At 41.7% G+C, this 20304-nt stretch overlaps 1 protein-coding gene across 1 annotated transcript in view; it reads right to left on the reverse strand.

Moving 5' to 3' along the window:
* LOC130525914 (dynein axonemal heavy chain 2-like) overlaps positions 1–20304 on the reverse strand; it is a 46145-nt gene that overhangs the window by 6752 nt on the left and 19089 nt on the right. The window contains 55 exon segments of the mRNA XM_057033215.1: positions 602–785; positions 893–1041; positions 1141–1327; positions 1678–1804; positions 1909–2108; positions 2200–2344; positions 2646–2779; positions 2867–3015; positions 3087–3237; positions 3324–3390; positions 3471–3619; positions 3733–3855; positions 4091–4255; positions 4342–4458; positions 4627–4796; positions 4923–5064; positions 5145–5261; positions 5689–5899; positions 6034–6173; positions 6365–6497; positions 6563–6702; positions 6992–7152; positions 7228–7395; positions 7740–7889; positions 7966–8096; positions 8192–8277; positions 8669–8857; positions 9180–9284; positions 9350–9574; positions 9756–9951; positions 10270–10361; positions 10549–10701; positions 11148–11306; positions 11382–11519; positions 11634–11770; positions 11891–12008; positions 12101–12319; positions 12530–12655; positions 12869–13021; positions 13330–13457; positions 13544–13724; positions 15154–15343; positions 15855–15958; positions 16173–16361; positions 16475–16585; positions 16782–16840; positions 16843–16906; positions 17019–17111; positions 17387–17607; positions 17798–17936; positions 18054–18234; positions 18412–18494; positions 19063–19219; positions 19547–19650; positions 19979–20140. Coding sequence (XP_056889195.1) covers positions 602–785; positions 893–1041; positions 1141–1327; positions 1678–1804; positions 1909–2108; positions 2200–2344; positions 2646–2779; positions 2867–3015; positions 3087–3237; positions 3324–3390; positions 3471–3619; positions 3733–3855; positions 4091–4255; positions 4342–4458; positions 4627–4796; positions 4923–5064; positions 5145–5261; positions 5689–5899; positions 6034–6173; positions 6365–6497; positions 6563–6702; positions 6992–7152; positions 7228–7395; positions 7740–7889; positions 7966–8096; positions 8192–8277; positions 8669–8857; positions 9180–9284; positions 9350–9574; positions 9756–9951; positions 10270–10361; positions 10549–10701; positions 11148–11306; positions 11382–11519; positions 11634–11770; positions 11891–12008; positions 12101–12319; positions 12530–12655; positions 12869–13021; positions 13330–13457; positions 13544–13724; positions 15154–15343; positions 15855–15958; positions 16173–16361; positions 16475–16585; positions 16782–16840; positions 16843–16906; positions 17019–17111; positions 17387–17607; positions 17798–17936; positions 18054–18234; positions 18412–18494; positions 19063–19219; positions 19547–19650; positions 19979–20140 — 7972 coding nt within the window.

Raw genomic sequence — 20304 nt, forward strand, 5'->3', positions numbered from 1 at the left:
CTCTCCTCTCTCTCCTCTCCTCTCCTCTCCTCACCAAGTAGATAAGTGATGATGTTATTTCTTGTGTAGATTTTCTGCCCCCCACTCTCTTTCTCTCTCCATCTACAGGTATTGCCGCCCTCATAGCTGTATGCTGACCTCTGACCCTGCTGACCTACTCAACTCCTATACCAGCACTTTGTTATAATTAATGTATTTCCCTGATCTCTGCCTATTCTCTCCTCTATCTGTCCTCCCCCCTTCTCCTCCCTCTCTACCCAGCCCCCATCAGCAGAATGGTCCACATGAGCCTACATGAGCCTGGTCCTGCTCAAGGTTTCTTCCTGTTAAAGGGGAGTTTTTCCTTGCCACTGTTGCTTGTTGGGGGTCAGGCCCTGGGATTCTGTAAAGTGCCTAGAAACAATTATGATTGTAACAGATGCTATATAAAGATTGATTGATTGATTGATTGATTGATTGATGATGATTGATTGATTGATTGATGATTGATTGATTGATTGATTGATTGATTGATTGATTGATTGATCGAATGATTGATTGATCGATCTGTTCCAAACCTTAATTAAGAGAGTAAATAGTAGAAGGTAAGATGCTGATATACCGTTCTCAACACCCTCCTGTATCATTCTCCTGGCAATGGGAGCTTGGCCTTGGCCCAACGACAGAGCATGAAAGTGCTCCTTCATGCCGGAGGTCTCAGCCAGCTGCAGCAGAGCTCCTGTGGGATCAACTCCAGGAGACAACACAAAGATCAGCGGAGTTCTGCAGGAGGATTCCTCTACAACCTGGGAATAGTGGCAACAATAGTCTGTGAGTTGCAAGCTAGTGGAGGTGGACAAGACTGATGCAGACATGTGAGTCTGGTATATCTCAACATGGAGGAGACACTCACAGCCTTCATGTCCAGAGCAGGTGGCTCTACAAAGGAACCTCCAAGATTGTCAATAATGAAGGAAGTGACACAGAAGGTGACGCGGTCTTGGCGCAGGGAGCGCACTATTAGCATCTTCTGGAGGTTATTAAACTTATCCTCCCAATCACCTACAAATATATATTACACAGATCAAAGAACGCTCCAGGATAGTGGATAATTTCAAATCCAAAGAGAATTAAACAAAAGGGAGAAAAGCCACAACAGACCTGGGAGAGCAGATTTTTCAGGTTCGATACTCGTGAACCAGAGCTTCCACTCTTCAGGATACTGTTCAAAAGATTCCATGATGCCTTGGAAACCAGGCAGCTGCTCCAGTACAGTGATATTGTCCCAGCTAGTGTTGACCAGCCAACTGGAACAAGGGTTTTTCATCTGCTCTTCTTTATCAAGAACCTGCAAACAGCCAAAACATCCCAACATTTTTCACTAAAAAAGCCTGCAGACATTCCAAAATCGGCACAACTTGAAAAATCCCAGTTTTTCACTGTCAGACACAGCAAGATCATCATGTTCATCATTATTCTGCTAGTGTAAGATTGATGTAACAACCTGATGATGTTGCATATTTCTGCAAATCAAACCTCAACACTGTAACTGATAAATGTGTCAGGAAAATCACATAAAGATGCAGCACAAGTGGAGGAGATGAGAAAAGCTGTGGAAGGCTTTAGCTAGCATCCCAGATTAGCTGAAAGCTAACTGTGGGTTAAACAGGCTGCTGTGTGTCCTTTGAGCTTTCTTACGATTCCTCCTCTGAGGAAGAAGTTGTACTCATTCATGTCCAGTTTTCCAGCTGTCTCCATGATTCTGACACACATCTGGAAGCTGAAAAGCAGCTTGTGGATTTCAAACAAGCCACGACATGTGTACCTGCAGAGGCCCAGATAAACAGAGTATGATTAGAAACGTTCTTTGAAAGAATCTAATAAGGACACAGATAAGGCCTTTGGTCATGGCAAGGTAAGCTTGCTCACCTGTACACTGCGTATGTGTGGTAGCTGTTGAGGTTGGAGATCCGTTCCTCCAACTTGTGGCTGCGCTTGCTCTTACTGATGCTGAGTTTGAACAGGTTTATATAGGCATCTAAAGAGAACTGGTACATTGGGTCCATGCTGCTCAGGTTATTTAGGATGGAGAAGAGAATAGAAGCCCGCTGAGCACATGGGCGATAGCCCTAGCCAAAGAGATAATTTTAGTTAACATATATATTTAATTGAATATTTCTCCCAAATTGCTGGAAAATGCAGGAACCCTCAAGGTCAGACCTCCCTGGCAGAGTCTATCATGATCTCGGTCTGCTCACTGGTCTCCAGCTGCTCTGTGACCTCAGTAGACGTGATTTTGCTGGTCTGCAGCGTGTTGACAAGCTGCACGTCATCCAGCAGAGAACCAGTGGCCTCATTCAGCAGCCTGGTAAAGCAGACATCACATGCTTCTAAAAACAATTCATAGAACTAAAAAGGGAGTATTTCACACACACCACATCATTAATTGAACTTAGTTTCCAGGTGATGTGACGTCAATGCTCACCTGGGACCAGCACGTGGCAATAAGTGTAACTTTAAATGTAACTGTTAATGAGACAATGTTTCCAGTGGATATTTGCTAAGATAAAGCCATATTCGTTGTCTCTGATCCAATTCCAAACTAAAGTGACGACACACATTGAATGATCCTGCTATACAGTAAGTATAAAGATGAGATGTTCAACCTGAGAATTTCGTCCTCAAGCTCCTGCAGATGTTTCCTGCCAGATGCGATGCTGATCACTAAATTGTCCTTCTGCTCCTCCAGATCTGGCCGTTCCTGACGCACCACAGTTCCCAGCAGCTGTGCTTCGAGACCCTGCACATACAGACCACATAGACACAATTTAAGGCTCCTTTGTGAATGAGGACACACATGAAGCAGGTTAGATGGACCGTGACAGACCTGCTCCTTGACAGCAAAGTTAACAATGGTAGTCTTTGTGCAAGTCTCTGGTGAGTAATGAGGATTGGGCAGCTTGGTAGTGATGTAGAAACGGAACTCTGGATTGTACTCGATCTCTTTGTCACCCAGCTTCATCAGCAGCCTCCCACCTGAGGAGAACACCATGTTAAGCCAACAAGCACAACTCAGTGCAGACTCAACATGTCTGTGTATTATGGACCTATTCGTGTCAAAGACTTGTTAAGAACTGGGTTGAGCGAAGGCTCCAGCTCCTCCTGCACGTTCTGAAGCAGAACAGGATTCCCAAACTGGATGGCATTCTCCAGCACCTGCAGGTAGTCGGACATTTGAAAGTCTACCACCTTCAGACCCTGAAGAGGACAGAAGACCCAATTTACTTCAAATACAAAACAATTCAAATAACATGCTTGTTGACAACATTTGTGTGGCCTCTTACTTTTTCCATTTCCATATTCTTGATCCACTTCATAGCCTGGCCTTGAGGATCAACCATCAGTGGCCATCTTGACAGAGAGAAAACACAAAGAACGTGTATTCAAAGACCCTTTTAAATCTAAAAGTAACCGCAGGTACAGTTACGAACCGATTCCCACGGTTGACAATAACACCATTCTCTGTGGAGAAAGAGTCAGTGGGGAGTCCCTGGATGTTCCAGTCCCTCACTGTCGTTGGCTTAGACAAGAAAACCGCAAAACTGAACCCTGGTGTGCACGGAATCTGTAATGTCTGCACCTGAGAGGAGCAAAGAGAGATTCTAAAGACATTTCTGACTCCTTATCAGCAGCACATCAAAACCTCCAGGACTTTAAGGTGCACATGTACCTTAATGTGCACATGCACTGTACCTGTGTCATCCAGATGGCGAGCAGATCATCTCTGTAGTTAGAGAGGAATGGTCCCATGTAGGACAGGAAAGACGCTGCCAGTAGACAGTCTCCTACCAGATATCCCATGTTTTCCTTCAGGCCCTGAACACAAGCATAAATAGGTGCTACAGCTTGTTCCTGGAGCAGAAACACCCACACAACACACATTTCACCAGAAGCTGCTGTCACCACCTGCAGTCTACAGTTGTTCAAATCACTTTTTTTTCACAATTCATTTTAATTTCAGTGTAATTTTCTTTAAATTGTCATTTCTCAGACATTTTGGAAAATATTTATAAGGCATATAAGGTGTTACAAGGTGTATAATCTTCCTTACAGAAACTGTATTTTCCCAGCGGATCCTCTCTCCAGCAAGTCCAGTCACCAGTTTGTCAGCTCGGTCCAGTTTGATTTCCATCTCTTCAGATTTCTTCCTGAGGTTCTCCTTCATGAGGAGCTTCTCAGCATGTTGGTCCTTCAGCTGCTTCAGCATCCGATCAACCTGTTGGACATTATGAGCCGTCAGTGATGAGAGCGCAATAACCTGGTGTTAATCTGGTCTGATATATGCCCAGGGACAAGCGCTACCTCCTGCAGTTTCTCCTGAGCTGCAGCCAGAGCCGCCTGCTTCTCTTCCAGCTGCTCTGTGGCAGTTTTCAGTAAGGCCTGTTTAGGTTCCACTATCCTGTAGATGCGCCCATAAACCTGAAGTTCAAAAATAAAAGCACACACATTTTTACTTAAACTTAAAAGATTTAGTTTTAATGACATGACAATGGATGTGGTGAGAGCAGCAATCCCCCCATGGCTGTAACACAGAGGATCTACAGATCTTTGCCAACATAACTTGCAGACCGACATAGAGGACCTCACCTCCATGGCTCGGACCCACATGCACAACGACTTGGCAGCCAGCGACACTTTACCAATGACTTCTGGTTGGAAGTCTGACAGCATGCAGAACTGGCCGATCCTCTTCAACACGCGGGCTGAAATATTGTTCTTATCAAAGTTGATCAAAGTTTTTATAAAATTGGAGTCTCCTGCCAAAAACAAATTGAAAGGGGAGACAGCTTTTCCATCAAATCTTTAAGAGAAAAATGTTCAAAATGAAAAGGTATGTTGTCCAACACAAAAGACAACAACATGCTCTCATTTCATCTCCCTACCCAACTGCCTCTTGGCCTCTGCCCAAGATGGATCTTTTTCCAGAAGGATCATGACAGCCTGCATCACCGTCTCCACCAGAGCTGGTGGTCGACCATACGACTTGATCTCTGTCATGTCCTTTTTGTTCAGGGATTCCAGAGCCTACATACCAAAAAGAAAGAATTTCCATTGAAGATGCAACAATGCAGAAAAATAGCCAGTCTTTGATGGCAGAGAGTTACCTTCAGGGCCTCCTCCAGGGCCGGCAGGGCCTCATCTAGATCTCTCTGAGCATTCGCAGCCATTTCTTTACACTGCAGCTCCTCTGCCCCAATTTTCTCTCTGTCTTCACTCACCACCTGGACACAAAATTAAAGAGAATGTAAAGTGCTCAGACGCATTGCTAACATCACATGTGTTGCTAAGTCATCTGTAGTGAAGGATGTAAAGTGGACATGCGCCCTAAGAGAATATGCTGGTTTGGTTTTTAAAAACAATTTATTTGACCAGAAGGAATGAAAATGAAATTGTCACATCTTACATCAGTGGCACGAGCCTTGGCTAAAATGTATAAGAAAGAATTTACTGATCCTTTTATACAGCTTAAAAAGCCTACTGCGCAAGGAATTTTAGTATTTTTCAGCCACGATTCATAATGAAAACATAGTGTCCATCAGTCCAAAAAGGAACGCCCCAGCAGTCTCCAGTAAAGCCTGGCTGCTGTTTATATCTCCAAGAGATTTTGCCCTGCTTTGCTTGCTAAATATTCAGTCTGTGGTGTTTTACCTTCTGGTGCCTGTCAGCCTCTCTCTTCTGCTCCAAGATGACAGTCAGATACTCCTCACACTGTGTTTGGAACTCTGCTACCTGCTTTTTGGCCTCCTCCAGCTCCACTGTCATGCCCTCCACCTTCTCTCGTGTGTCACTGATCTTGAGGAGGCCGTTGCAAAGCTTGTTCACCTGTTCCCCCAATTCCAAGTTTTTCTCTCCCAATAGTCTGAAGCAGGGATGCAAAAACAAAGGTCAATGTAAATATGTATTTTTAATATTTTTAATTTTTAATTAATATAGATTAATAGAGTACATGTGGGATACATGTGAAAGAGTGATAAACAGTAGAAGAGTTACTACTTTTTGTATCCTGACACCAGCTCCAGGTAGTTGGTGGGTGTCACATAATTGTATCTCCGCAGGTCTAACTTCATCTGGAGTGACATCTGTGCTACTGACTGATGGATGGTCACAAACGTACTTGCAACATTTGTGTGGATCTACAAAGACAAAAGAAAATGAAAATGTCTGTATTATAAATCACTTCTCTACAAAGTGGGGCGGGATCACAACAGTTTTTTTTAATTTTTCTATTTAAACTCTTCAAAAGAGTGTGCATACAGCACAGCCCTGTTGAACTTATACACAAAATAAAGGTCAGGAAAAGACAGTGAGGGTTTGTGCTTCTCACCCCCTCTGAAGAGCCCAGATCCAGTCCATCCAGGAACCTCTCCGCTACCTCCAGCAGAGCATCTCTGGGCCACTCGCAGAACCAGTCGATGGTGGTGCAGTTGACAAGAGCTGGGTACTGGAGCAGCCGTTTTCTACAGAGGAACAGGTACATGTGTGCTGCTCACAGGGTTATGTTTTATCAGTACCAGAACCCTACCTGAAGAGCTCTCCCACTGGACTCATGCAGAGAACAACATGCAGGTTGTTCCTGACCCGCTCAATTAAATAACTGAACATTGAGTCTGGCGTGTGCATCACGTTGTCCTTCTTGGCAGATTCATTCAGACTGTTACAAACCTGCAGGAAGAAAAGACAGTTATCAGACATGCAGGCGGCCACCTCCAGATGTGCAGGACTCATTATGGAGGCTGTGTGTGTGGGTTCAGCCATATTTGACATACAGAGGCTGCCAACTATCACTGAATTGGCAATTTAGATTTAAATGTCATATTTACCTGAAATGACAAATTATATAATGTGTGAACTGTTTGATGTCAGGAAATGAAAAAAGTGTTTGGTGACATCCCTCATAAATGTGAATGTGACAGTTCAAGCACCAGTTGGGTCACGAAATATGACAACAAACCTCAACAAATTCATCTGGCTTGTAGAGATTGGGCACCTCCCCAGAGCTCAGGATGTTGTTGATGTCTTCCAGGAAGGATTCATCTACAATCTGAGTGTCGTTGAACAGAAACACCGTTGGCTTATTGTCCACTCCTGCCAATTGATATAGCTGCTTAATGTCTGAAACAGGACAGAAACATCTGACATTGGTCGGGACTCCTGCAGCAGGAAGAGAAACAGTGAATTTGATTCCACCTTCTCTAAACTCTTGTTTGCGGTAATGCTTGGTGACTTCCACCTGATAAACCTTGTATTCACAAATGAAGGCAGCCAGTCTGGCAAGGCTTTGTCGGCCAGAACCACCAACTCCTACGAGAAGCATATTCCCCCTGAGCTGGCTGATCACACGCACTGTGCGTGTAACTGCAGAGGGAAGACAAGAAGCTTCAATAAATCCTTTTTAATAACATTTTGTACTTCATAGTTGACTAACATGACCAATACTCTGATGCTGTGTGTAATCTCGACTAGTTAGGGCAAGAGGTGAAGGAATATTCTCAGTTAGGGCGTCCAGCTGAACTCAACCCCCACAGGTGATGTAGTATAATGCATTCTTCAAGTGATTTAAACAACTACTGTTTACTGGACGTAATCCTTGTTTGTTGGTGCTAACATGCAACCCATGTAAACAGCATCAGTGTTCCTTATACAGACAAACCACCAAAACTCTGCTCTGCACTGTGGACGTGGGTGTTGAGGATATATACTGTGTTCAATGGCGTCCTGGAAGAGCACCAAATTCATTGGCACTAAACCAGGGGTCTCGTTGTAGTCCTCCAACTGGGTCTGCATGAACCTCTTCAGAGTGTTAATGTCCTGCAGGTCCTCATAGATGCTGGATTCATTCATGAAATCACCTGGTTGACAAGAAACAGCTTCTGAGTAACAATCACACTGTTTCATTGGCTCTTCTGTGTGAAGAAAGAAATTAACCAAATATTGGTGTTTGTTTCTCTGGACAGATGCTGTCCAACTGGAAGTCAAAGTAGGAAGTCAGTGTTTTTTCTAACAATGCAAAAAATTCTTCCATGTCCTTGTGATCTACCAGACGGTCTGAGAAGACCCTGAAATTACACATAAAAACAGAACAGAAATATGTGCAGTTCATACAAAAACCACATGTATGAAATTAAATCAGGCTTTCTTTGTCAACATTTACCTGAAACATTCATGAATCCACAATCTGGTGACATCAATTTTGCTTTCATGAAAGTCTGGATCAGCTCTCAGGAGACCCTGAAAGACCTAAAAAAAGGTGGATCATTTGTGTATTTTAAAGGTATCCATTTATATGGGTTCATGTATTATTAATCTAATACAAGTGTCATGAAAAATTACAGCAAAAACAAACAGCTTCCAAATATAGAAGGTTATTATAAATGCACAGTATCAACTAATTGTCTGTCACTGAACAGTAAAATACTAAAATATCTTCAAATGTCCATAGAGTGAGAGTGAGCTTACTTTGCTGGCCTGCAGGCACAGACTAAGATACCTATAGCTGTTTAGCATCATTCCCTAACAGAAACCTAGAGCCTATTTTAGTGCCGCTGACCGGAGGCATCCATATGGTTTGCTAGAATCACCTTTATTTGGTCACAAATGAGACTTGGTCCAACTCTGTGTGACTGTGTACCTTGGAGATATCCCTGAGGTTGAAGAGGTAGTGGATTTTGGATGGAGTGGGAAGAAAATGAGCCGAAACGGCAAAATATAAGTTTAAGGTGGCCTGAGCCAAAATCTCTCCTACAGGCTTCACCTCCTCTCTAAAGACCTCCAGCTTTTGGTTGATCATGGTGCTAAAGATCCGCCTGATCTGGGACTCCTGCATGCAGAGAATAAACACTTGTTTTGCTTGTTCAACAGTTTTCAAATTCAAATTGAAAGTTCTTTCAATTATTCTATTTTAAAATAGCAAATTACTGTTTGTAATTTGAAAAAGAATATTGGGAAAAGGCAAAAATGAAAAACACCAAAAATGAAAAACACCAAAATGAGACTCAACATTTGACCCGTAAAAGAGAAAAATAGGTAGAAAAACAGGTGAAGAGAACAGAGCATTTTTTATGCACACGACTATATTTGTCATTTCCTCACTTTAATATCTATATGTGGTTTCCCAGTGGAAAACAAAAGGAAAGTCTTACGTTGGGAAAGGTCATATTGATGAGGTTAAAACGACTCTGGAGGCGTCCAGAAATATGAGTCCTGCCGCCACCAGGGGGCCCCATGGCTGCCAGTAGGAACATGTCCTGCAGAAGAAGACGCACTTGGTCCACATGCTCATTAACTGATCTTTTTATTATCTCGCTCTTACCTTTACAAACTTCTTTGTCTGTTTCTGGTGGTCAAACCAGAAGCCATAGTCAATCCAGAGACGGAGCAGTTCTAATGGTGGTTGTGAACCAAACAGGTCATTTGCTGGCATATTCAGGTCATCCAGGAAGCACAGCAATCGCTTTCCACCCACTGGAAGAAATTCCCCTTTAGTCCTCTTTTCAGTTCGACTCTCCACAATGGCTTGGATGTTGTTGCAGGTGGTCTGAAGGAGAAAAAAGGATTGGTAAAACATCTCTTCCTGCCAGTGTCGTCACAGCCGGGGCATTTTTAATTTTTCCAGGTTCACTCTTCTGGTCTTTTACAGCCATTTAGGTGTTAAATATTATTGTAATTTAAATTCCTGAAGAACAGGAGAGAAAGTCTGAAGGAGCAGAGGAAGAAACCTGTGAGGACATGTTGATAGTGAGGCCAGTCCACCTATCACTCAGACCCTGCAGGACACTCTGTGCTATAGAGGTTTTAGCGGTCCCCACTGGTCCAGTCAGCAGCACTGGATAATGACCCATCACAAGAGCATTAACCAGGAACTTGTAGCGTTCTGTGTCCACTGTAGGAACCATGATCTTATAGAAGGGATCGCTGCAGAAGAACACATACCTATCAGTCACTTTTCTAGATAAGACATTTGATTCACTAAATTGGTGAAATGAATGAGAAGCTGAGATACCTACACAAGTACAAGCTTGAATTTGGACTGCAGTCAGAATGTTTGAACATTTTAGCATTAATATTTTAGGATGACTGAAAAAGAATGAAGTTCTGCTGTTTCCTGCAGAACTCTGCATGTGTTTATCATGCTGAGCGTCATGTTAGAGAAACACAGTTTTCTTCGTTTCCAGTGAAGGATAAACAACAACGATTATCTATGTATGTCAGTTAAGGCATCTGATCACTCACCAAGTGTTGTAGCGCCATCCCTTTGGCAGCCTATCCTCCACAGACACCCATGTCTTTTTCTTGGTGTCCACATAGTACTCATAAACTGTGTCCTGGAAGAGTACGTAGAAAGTTTAATGTTTGCATCTATAAATGATAAATGACCCCTGAGCACTGGATTGTTTGGTCAAAAAGAACTATGTTATCCTTGCAGCAGCATCTCTCGTATATAAAGTTCTACCTACAGAAATGTTTAGTAAGATGTTACTTATGAAATTGGCTAATTGTTCTGAGGGAGACCTTGACTGGGAAGTTGCCGTCCTTCTCTCGCATGAAGATGTCAATCTTCTGGCGTCCATTCTCATCAACAGATGCACAAATGGACCAAATAAGGCTGAAGGTAAACCAGAGTTCCACCATTGTACCCAGATTGTCTTTGTCAGAAGTTTTTACCTTGAATTAAAAAAAACAAAACTATAATGAAGCTGCTTATGCAATTATAATTGCTGCTATTGTGGTTATAACAGTGAAAACATCAATGAAATCAACAGTAATATGATCAAAAGTTTGCACAATTCTTAATTAAAAATGTATTTTCACAGGAGCTGCTGCTAAATGTCACAATTCTGAAATTCTAGTTAGAATATGGAGAATATAGTGCTAAAGTTAAAATCTGAAATGTAAACATAAATTGTTATTGTGCCTAATGTTTAATCCCTTTGCATCTTCTTTAGCTGCTTTTAAAATTCAGCGGAGGGAAAAAGTGAAATTGTAACATTTAATTTAACATTTGATCACTGAAGGGTGATTTATGGTTTAATTACTAAGGAAATGTTTTTGTTTCCTTCTCTTGCTGCTGGTGCATCCCCCAACAGGAGGAACTATCTCATCTTTAATACCCCGTTGTTGGATGTGGCCAGGGAGTCGTAGAGGCGACACAGAGAAATTACTCCATTCAGCTCCGTGATGGGGATCAGCTCCTTACAGTTGTGCTTCTTAAAGGTCAGCGTACTCTCGATGTATTTGTCAAACAGAGGGTTTAAATGTTCAGCTTCATCCTGAGGAGAGATGGTTACAGTCCTAAAGTCTAATTTCCAATACAGACAGTTATATGTGTAAAGGATGGACTCTACCTGGTGCCGTTTGTCTAACCAGGACTGCACGAAAGGTTGCCATCCCAGATCTGTGTAGTCATTATAGACCATCCCACAGCGAGACACTGTCGCTGGAGATGCCATGGCCAAGTTTTCAACTTCAAACAGCAACGACACCTTTGATAAAACAATTAGAATATATTATCCACAAATACAAAACTTCACAGGATTCAATAAAGATGATGGTGTGTTTAAGTGGAAGCACAGCTAATATTATTCATGTTCTCTCACCTGTTCAGGCATGGAGATTCTGTCTCCATTGATGAGTGTCAGCACCTTGTTGTCATCCATAACAGAGTTCATGCTCTCAATCCACAGAGTGTCAACCGGTCCGTCAAACACGATCCACTTCTCATCAGGGGTCTCATCTTCAGGGAGAACCATCATCATCATCATCATCATCATCATCATCATCATCATCATCATCATCATCATCATGTTACACCAGCTAAATGACTGTACTGTGTGAAAGTTGTTGCAATGTTCACCTGCACAGGCTGCTCTCATGATGGAGGACAGCACGCCATCAGTCCATTCGTTTGTAGACAAGTCATACTCCCCGTACAGCTCACCAAGACTCATTGATTTGGGGTTAACAGGAAACACCTGACATGCAACAGTGAAGCAGTAGCATGCAACAGGCAAAACACGAGAAAACATCAAAAGTAATGTTGCATTCCTCTTTTTTCTTCACCAACCTGGACTGTCTGGAACCCTGGCTCTGCCTTGTGGTGCATTGTGGTGATGGCACGTTGCAGTATCTTCCAGGTGACGCTCTTACCGCAACCCGTCTTGCCCACCAGCATCGAGGAGTGTCGAGAGTTTTTGGTCTCGTAAAACTGGATGACTTTGGTCATGGTGAAAGGGGTTACCTGCAGACCACTCTGATGCAGCTCCACCTTTATGACCTCTTCCAGCTGAAACATTACAAACTGTGTTAGCAAAACTAACTTTTAAATACGCAATTGTTATTTATCAGAATATTCAGCTCGGTAACCATTGGTCAAATTTCTACCCAACAGTTGGCATCTGTGTTTACTATGTCCCTGCTCTCAACATGGGACAGGTCAGACAGGAACTTCCTGTATATGATGACACATGAATGGTAGACATTGTCACAGACTCACCATTCCATAGTCTATAGTAGGTGTTTCCACAGCTGGAAACAAGTCCTGGGTAATCCCGTTGAACAATGGCAGATCAGTGGAGGTTAGCTTAGCAATGTTCATGTCTTTCATAGCCATTAACAGAACCTTAAGGACAGAAACAGGCAGATAGAGTATTCTTAAAAAGGCCAGAACCTTTGAAGGTGAAGATAAACACATTTAATTAAATTCATGCTATAAACATTTGTAATATCAATGAATTATTTGTTTATTTAAAGAATCATGTTTGTTAAACATGTATTTAGCTGAATGATTTATTCATCTTCTTTATTTCTAATTCCTTTCAAGGGGAAAATGAACCTCTTCATTAGGAACACCGCTACATGACCGTCTCTTCTTCCCAGCGTAGCGCAGCAAAGAGGTGAGAGCGCGTAGACCAAAGTCATAGTGGTCCTGTTTAGACAGCTGCTGCATGGCCAGAGAGTAGAGTGTGAAGACCTTCTTAGCCAGGAGCTGTGAGCACGGTGGAGAAGATAAAGGCAGACATTGAGTTACATAACAGTACTTAATGTGTCGACGAATCACGTTATTAGCTCAACTAAGTCAGTCATCTTTTTCATAATTAAGCAGTTCATTACAACATTTACAATTTTTAATTCATTACCGACTTATTATTTTGTTACCACACTTTTTCTTTGCTTCTCAAAGCCAATTCTTCAGAGGTGTTTAGAAAAGTGGAGGTTTTGTAGTTCCACCATTAACTGACTATATAACCTGTGTACCCACTGACTGTGGTGACGGGTTCCTGTTGGAGTTTGTACCTTACAGTTGTCAAAACCCTCTGCGAAGAGCAAAATCTCAGCAATCTGAGTGGAGTCTGGAACCACCATGGAGATGGGCCTAAACATAGACTTCAGATTGTCTGGAAGCTCAGTGCGTCCAGCGTAGCCTTAGGGAAACACAAAATAAGCATCAATGGTGTCCCATCCAGAGATATGACACAATAACTCTTCTTTCATTCAGGTTATGACTTACCAGGATTCATGGTGATAAAGATGCCACATGAGCTGATCAGACGTATGTGATATCCTTCAAAGTGGAATTTGAGTTGTCTGGCTGAGAGTGCAGACAATATGGAGAGGATCTGCTGAGCCACCACCGACAGCACCTCGATGTTGATGCGGTTGAACTCGTCATAACATGCCCAAGCTCCTGTCTAATAGGGAGGGACACAGACACTTGATTCTGATCATGACTAGCATGAAAGTCTTCTTTCATTAAGCTGCTGGAACAATAAAGGAAATACGGGTTCTAATCCTATTAACAACTTCAGCCCATTCCAGTCCAGCCTCTCCTCATCCCAGTAGACCACCCTCCCCTGCTCAGACCGAACAGGTTCATCCCTACGCTGCTAAAGCCATCATCTACCTCAACCCGGAGCTGTGTGTCCGACTCCCTGATGAGCAACACAGGGGCTCCCAAAGGAACTGTGCTCTCCCCCTTTCTGTTCACCACCTACACAGCTGACTTCCAGTACCACTCTGAGACATGTCATCTCCAGAAGTACTTGGATGACATGGTCATAGTCGGATGTGTGGAGAATGGACAGGAGGATGAATACAGGCACCTTGTGGAGAGTTTTGTTAGGTGGAGCAGGGAGAACCTTCTGCAGCTCAACGTGACCAAGACGAAGGAGATGGTGGTGGATTTCAGTAAAAGCAAGTCCCCACCCTCCCCAGTCTGCATTAGTGGGAAAGATGTGGAAATAGTCCCATTTTACAGGTTCCTGGGTGTTCAGCTGGACAATAAATTGGAGTGGTCCACAAACACTGATGCTGTCTATAAGAAGGCCATGAGCAGACTCTACTTTCTCAGGAGACTCAGGTCCTTCAGTGTTTGCAGCAGGATGCTCCACATGTTCTACCAGTCTGTCATGGCTAGCACCATCTTCTTTGCTGTGGTGTGCTGGGGTGCAGGCATTAAAGCTAAGGATGCTAACAGACTTAACAAACTAAAAAGGCAGGGTCTGTTGTTGGCTGTAATCTTGCAAACTTGGACGAGGTGGTGAGGGACAGGATGGTGTTGAAATTGCGGACAATCATGGACAATCCCTCCCACCCCCTCCATAACACAGTGGACTAACTGAGAAGCAGCTTCAGCAACAGACTCCTGCAGCCTCACTGTTCAAAGGAACGGTACAGGAAGTCATTCCTGCCATCTGCCATTAAACTCTATAATTCATCCAAACCCACTCAACAACAATAATTCTAATGTTTATGTTGTAATTTTACTTCTATTTTATTCTATACTTATGTATATATGATTATAATGCTTATAATATGTATATATTATATTATGTGTATATATATATATATATATATATATATATATAATATATGTATATATATATATATATATATATATATATATATGCTCATAATATATGCTGTATATATGCTTATAACGTTCTAATCTTATTTGTATTTATTTATTCTATTTCTATACTTTGTAAATACAAAACATAGACTACAGTTATATTAATCCACGTTAGGCTGCTACTACAATTCAATTTCCCTACGGGGAGGAATAAAGTACATCTTGAATCTTGAAAACCCATCACACAAAATCTTGTTTATCCTCCATACCTGTGCCAGGCCAGAGAACATCCGACCCATAGATTTGTAATCCAGTCCTTCAGAGCAATTAACCACAATCACATACATGCTGAGGGCCTTGCCCAAATCCTTCACCGTCTCTGTCTTTCCGGTACCAGCTGGGCCTTTAGGAGAGCCCCCACGGTGAAGGTGTAGTGCTGTAGTTAGGGTCATGTAACACCTGGACATGGACATGAATGCTAGTCAGTGTTGAACAACGTTAACTGCTCTGCCTTATTATACACTCATAAAAGGAAAAGTGTTATGATGCAATGGTCCAACCAATATAATATATTAATAATCAATCCACATAAATAATACGTACATCATTGATAAAAACTACTATGTATTATATGCCAAAACAGATGTGTTACGTTTAGTGTCTTTTACCCTCTAAAAGAGCTAAGATAATGATTACTACAGCAAACGCACTAATGATGCTAAATATTATTGAACATTTACTGATGTATTATCAATGAAACCTCTTCTCAATCTCATAACTACTCTGCAAGTAAAATTTCTACATGTATATAGGATATAATAATTGCAATAGATTATATTATGTAATATTATGTGAAAATGTGTGCTTGTAAAACATTGATGAATATATTTAATCATGCATTTTGTAAAAAAAAAACTGTAATGTGACAGATCAGCTGATCAGGTCACATGACGAAGGACCATTCAATGACCTGTCAGTCAAAGGCGTGATGACGAGCCGTCCGGAGTTTCCCAGGTACTCATAACCATACTTGAAATGTGTGTTGGTCTGTCGGATGATACAGTCGTTTTGATCCTGACAGCAACATATGAAATAACAATGTTAAATAACGTGTGAATAATAATAAATTAACAAAAGCTCTTAAACAAAACACTTGTTGCACCAGTTTGATGACAGTTAAGATAGAACATTCATCTAGTTAGTGTAAACTCACTCAGGAACACAAATAATTAAAAAGAAAGGAATAAAGGTGTCTGTTTCTATCTGCCTGTGTGTTCATGTGCTATACCTTCTCCCAATACAATCGTAACTGGCTGAGCCAATCAAAGGCATTGGTGTCTTTGCAACCAGCCTTGGCCAACTTATCGATAACATCTCGGGCGTGGACCTCCACCGTGACCAGGGCAACGATCTTCAGACGTTGGACTTTGGAAAGGTTCCCACGGATGATCTCTGAGTAGCCATGAAGCATGGAAACCTGAAGAAGCAAAGTAATAATAGCTCAGGTTAGTTCATCGGGGGATTCAGTCATTCTACCTAGAGCTAAACAGTCAGGTGACACAGGTCATAGGTCACATGTTTAGAATGAACCTGCTTCTTCTTTATGGATTTGAGGGCAGCACTGTCTCCTCTTTCTTTGCAGGTTAAGAGAGCTTTAGTGACATTGGTCGTCCACTGGATCTGACTGGCTGTGATCACCATCTTAAACAAGAATAATAAAAATTAAAAATACAATTTTTCAATGTTTTATTATGTTTAGGACTTTGATATTTCTATTAACTATACACTTTTTGGAGGAATTGCTGGTTCTCTACTGGGAGAAACTGCAAAACCATTAGATTGGGCAGTCAATCAGCTGGCTGGATGTCTGGATATCTGCACCTAAACAAAAGTTCACCTGTCCAGGCCACTCCATGAGCCATTTCTCTCTGTGTGCTGACATTTTCTTCAGAGCATTAGACATCTGATCAGCGTGTCCTTCAGTGTACTGCGCATGATCTTCTCCACATCACACAGCCAAAGCTGAAGTCACACCAAAAAATTTGGCAATCAGAGATAAAAAGGAAGAGTCATATTTATGCAGTTACACCCCCCCCACCCCCCCACCACCATAGAACCAGAGGGTCATTATTACCTCAACAGGATTGTCCAGAGATACAGGTTTATTGAATGAAACAAACTCCCCATCCGCAGAGAACATCCCAGTGGCAACTGGTTTTTTGTTTGCCTGTAAGTCATCAAAATACAAATTGTCAGTTCAGTAGATGCAGAATTAAAATTGATTGAGTTTTTCTCAGTAAAATGTCTGAATTAGAACTTTTACTATAGTGATAAATGTGAGACTACCAGCTCTACATACAATGAGCATCATATACATTCATTTTATAGTTAAAACCAAAACTGTGCAACATGTTTATCTCATATATCTTATCCCATTTTACTCATTTATTTCACTAGAGAAGTTCAGACTGGTTCTGCATCATCTAGTCTGACTGAAGTCACCATCACTTCCATGCGCAGGCTCTTAATGTTGTCAAAGCATTTCTTCAGGTGGGGCTGCATGGCTTGTGGATTCTGTGACTGCCCGAGGATCTCCAGAACATCATCGTTGGACAGAAAGTAAAACCTCGGGAAGATCTGCCTTTTGGTTTCCAGGTACATGTCCAAGGCCTTCTGGATCTCCTCCAGCTTGATGTTCATCAATGACAGCTTCTCTAATAAGCCTGAAATATTTCACACATCTCCTTAACAAAAATCCACACAGAACCATAAATTAGCTAATACCATGGCTATAGATCTGAGTTTTTCTGAGTGGGAGATTTAGAACCATCATTCAAATGTTACTCATAACAGCAACACTTCCGGGAACTGTGTTGATGATAAATGATGTTATCAGCATTAATGTCTGTGTACCTGGGTGATGTGTTCCATGCAGAGCTCTGTTGTCACTGTGGAGTCGGCTCATGACGCTCTTCCACATACTGCTAGCACTTTCAAACTCTTTGCATTCCCGTGGGAGCTGCTCACGGATATCTTTGCCTCTAAAAATGTTCTAGATGATCATAAAGCAGAAAACCTACTGTCATTAACCTTCATGACAGCAGTTAAACAGAACTAGGCAGCCAGGCCCTGGCGTGTATGTCAGTGATCTATTCAACCGCTTACGTACCTCCAAATAAATCCACTGACGTTGCACAGTGAGGATCATTTCAACCACTTCCAGCACAAGCGACAGCCGCCGCTCCCAACAGTCCACCTCCTTCTCAAAAGCTTTGACAAAGTGAGATGCCTTCATCGTGGACAAAACAACCTGGTTGTCTTCCAGAGCTTGGAAAACCTCCTCAGTTCCCCTAAAAATTGGCAGCTGATTAATATCTCTAATGATTTGCAGGCAACCTTGCAATATATTATATTAGGTGCTTTCACATCCTTACTTGTAATTCACCAACCATACATGGTTTAGGACAAGATCATAAGACAGAATAAAAACATTATGGTCCTTTTATTCCAACCAGGTGCTTTCTCACCTCAGCCAGAAGTGCCCTTCATCTTTGTAAGGTTCTACATCCAGAAAGATTTTGTCCCATGTCATTTGAATGTTCTCTAGACCCTTCAAAAACACAAACAGAGCAAAAAGACAGTAATTTTATGTTTGTGTGTACGTGTGTTGCAACCAAGTAAAAGCTCAGGAGTTATCTGTCAGGGGAGGAGAACAAAATTTCAATATAAGACTCCTATTTAGTGCTGTCCCATTAGAAGTAATCATAATGGACAAACTGTTGGTTAATTATATAACAGGCCTGTTATACAGGGTAGTACGTGGACCAAGGCTAAAGAGTCATATTGGAAACCACTTAGATTTATTCAGCCAAACTGTTGGCTAACACAGGCTTAAAAAGAAAATAGAGCAACTCCTGTGAAGAGGATACACTGGGACAATTCCAAGACAAGTCAGAAGTTTTAAATATTTTTATATTATATATTTATGAGGAACTGTAACAAACTCCTTTGGTTTAGGGAAGATATTGCACTCCACATATAAAGGGGGAAGGACAGAAGGAGAGTAACATCATGATGCTGCTGGAAATGAGGGAGAAAATTAGATCACCACAGGGAGAAAGCACATCTGCTCTGTTTTGGACAGAATTGGTTTGAAAAACAAAAAGTTGGGTTTGAACCTGCTCTATTGAGAGTTCCTTGCTTGAAGCTCCTGAGACTTCACAGATCTTGTCAGAATGCATATCAAAGCCTAGAGAAATGATTTTATCCAGAGTGAAGTCAGGGCTGGTCGGATCAATAGTGTAGTGCAGGTCGCCACCAATCTCCTGCCAGTGTCTGAAACAGAAGCAAAATTTACCAGCGTCTCTGTGAGTTGTCTAAATGTCAGATAGCCTGATTGTAGCTTCACCAGTCTGTTATACAAAAGTAGCGTACTTTAAATCTGCAACTGAATGTCATATATATACAGACACTTTACTTAAATATGATTCTGATCTACTTGCGTTACTTGATTGCTTCTACTTTGGGCTAATTTAAATGTCAACACCACCAGGTTCACATTTACGACCAAATAGTACCTTAATTATTTAATATTGCATCTGTTAAGCTGAGAATTATGGCTACATGCTAAAACTGTATTAGACCTCCAATATTTCCCTTTACCTGTCTCTCATGGCTGGATTTCTCAGATTCACAATGAGTGGAAGGATCCTTCTGAACTGGTCAATCTTGGACTTGCAGAAATCAATTATTTCCCATTGCTTATCCTGCAATTCGACAAAGATCAGGTTTGTGTGATTATATCACAGAACTATGGGAGGTGCTGATCTTACATCTGCTTTGATGATATTAATAATATCTGAGGAATATAACTAGTAGTTATCACTAAATGTATGTCAAATAGAGAATATAGATAAAGCTACTCTAATGCTGCTCCCAGTTGCTACTTTAAAAGTCTTTAATCTACAGATGCACTTGTCATCTATCTTTGATTATTTGCTACTGATTCTTAATCAGGGTCATACAGAGGTAACTAGGTGAAAGGAATTTGTGCGTGTCTGCATGCGTGTGTCTCTGTATGTCAGCTCAACAAACCTTTAGCTCTCTTTGTAGTTTCTGCAGCCTTTTGAACATCTCTTGTGTTGTGCTCTCCATGCTCTCAGTTTGCAGCGTTGCAAACTGACCAACCTTCCAGACGTTCCAGTTCCTGTTCCAGTCCAGGTTGACCTCCCAGACCTCCTGCAGGCTGTCGACATCCTGCACAGAGAATAAAATACAGTTAAACAAAAACTAGTGATTATAAAAATGAAATACTACTAAAACTATGGAGCAATGGAGTTTGTGTAAACTACTTACTATAATTATACATTAGACTGGACAAATGATTGTAGCAAAAATATTTTGTCTAAAACCATTAAAAT

The sequence above is a fragment of the Takifugu flavidus genome, chromosome 5 (assembly GCF_003711565.1).
Source record: "Takifugu flavidus isolate HTHZ2018 chromosome 5, ASM371156v2, whole genome shotgun sequence".
Lineage (NCBI taxonomy): Eukaryota > Metazoa > Chordata > Actinopteri > Tetraodontiformes > Tetraodontidae > Takifugu > Takifugu flavidus.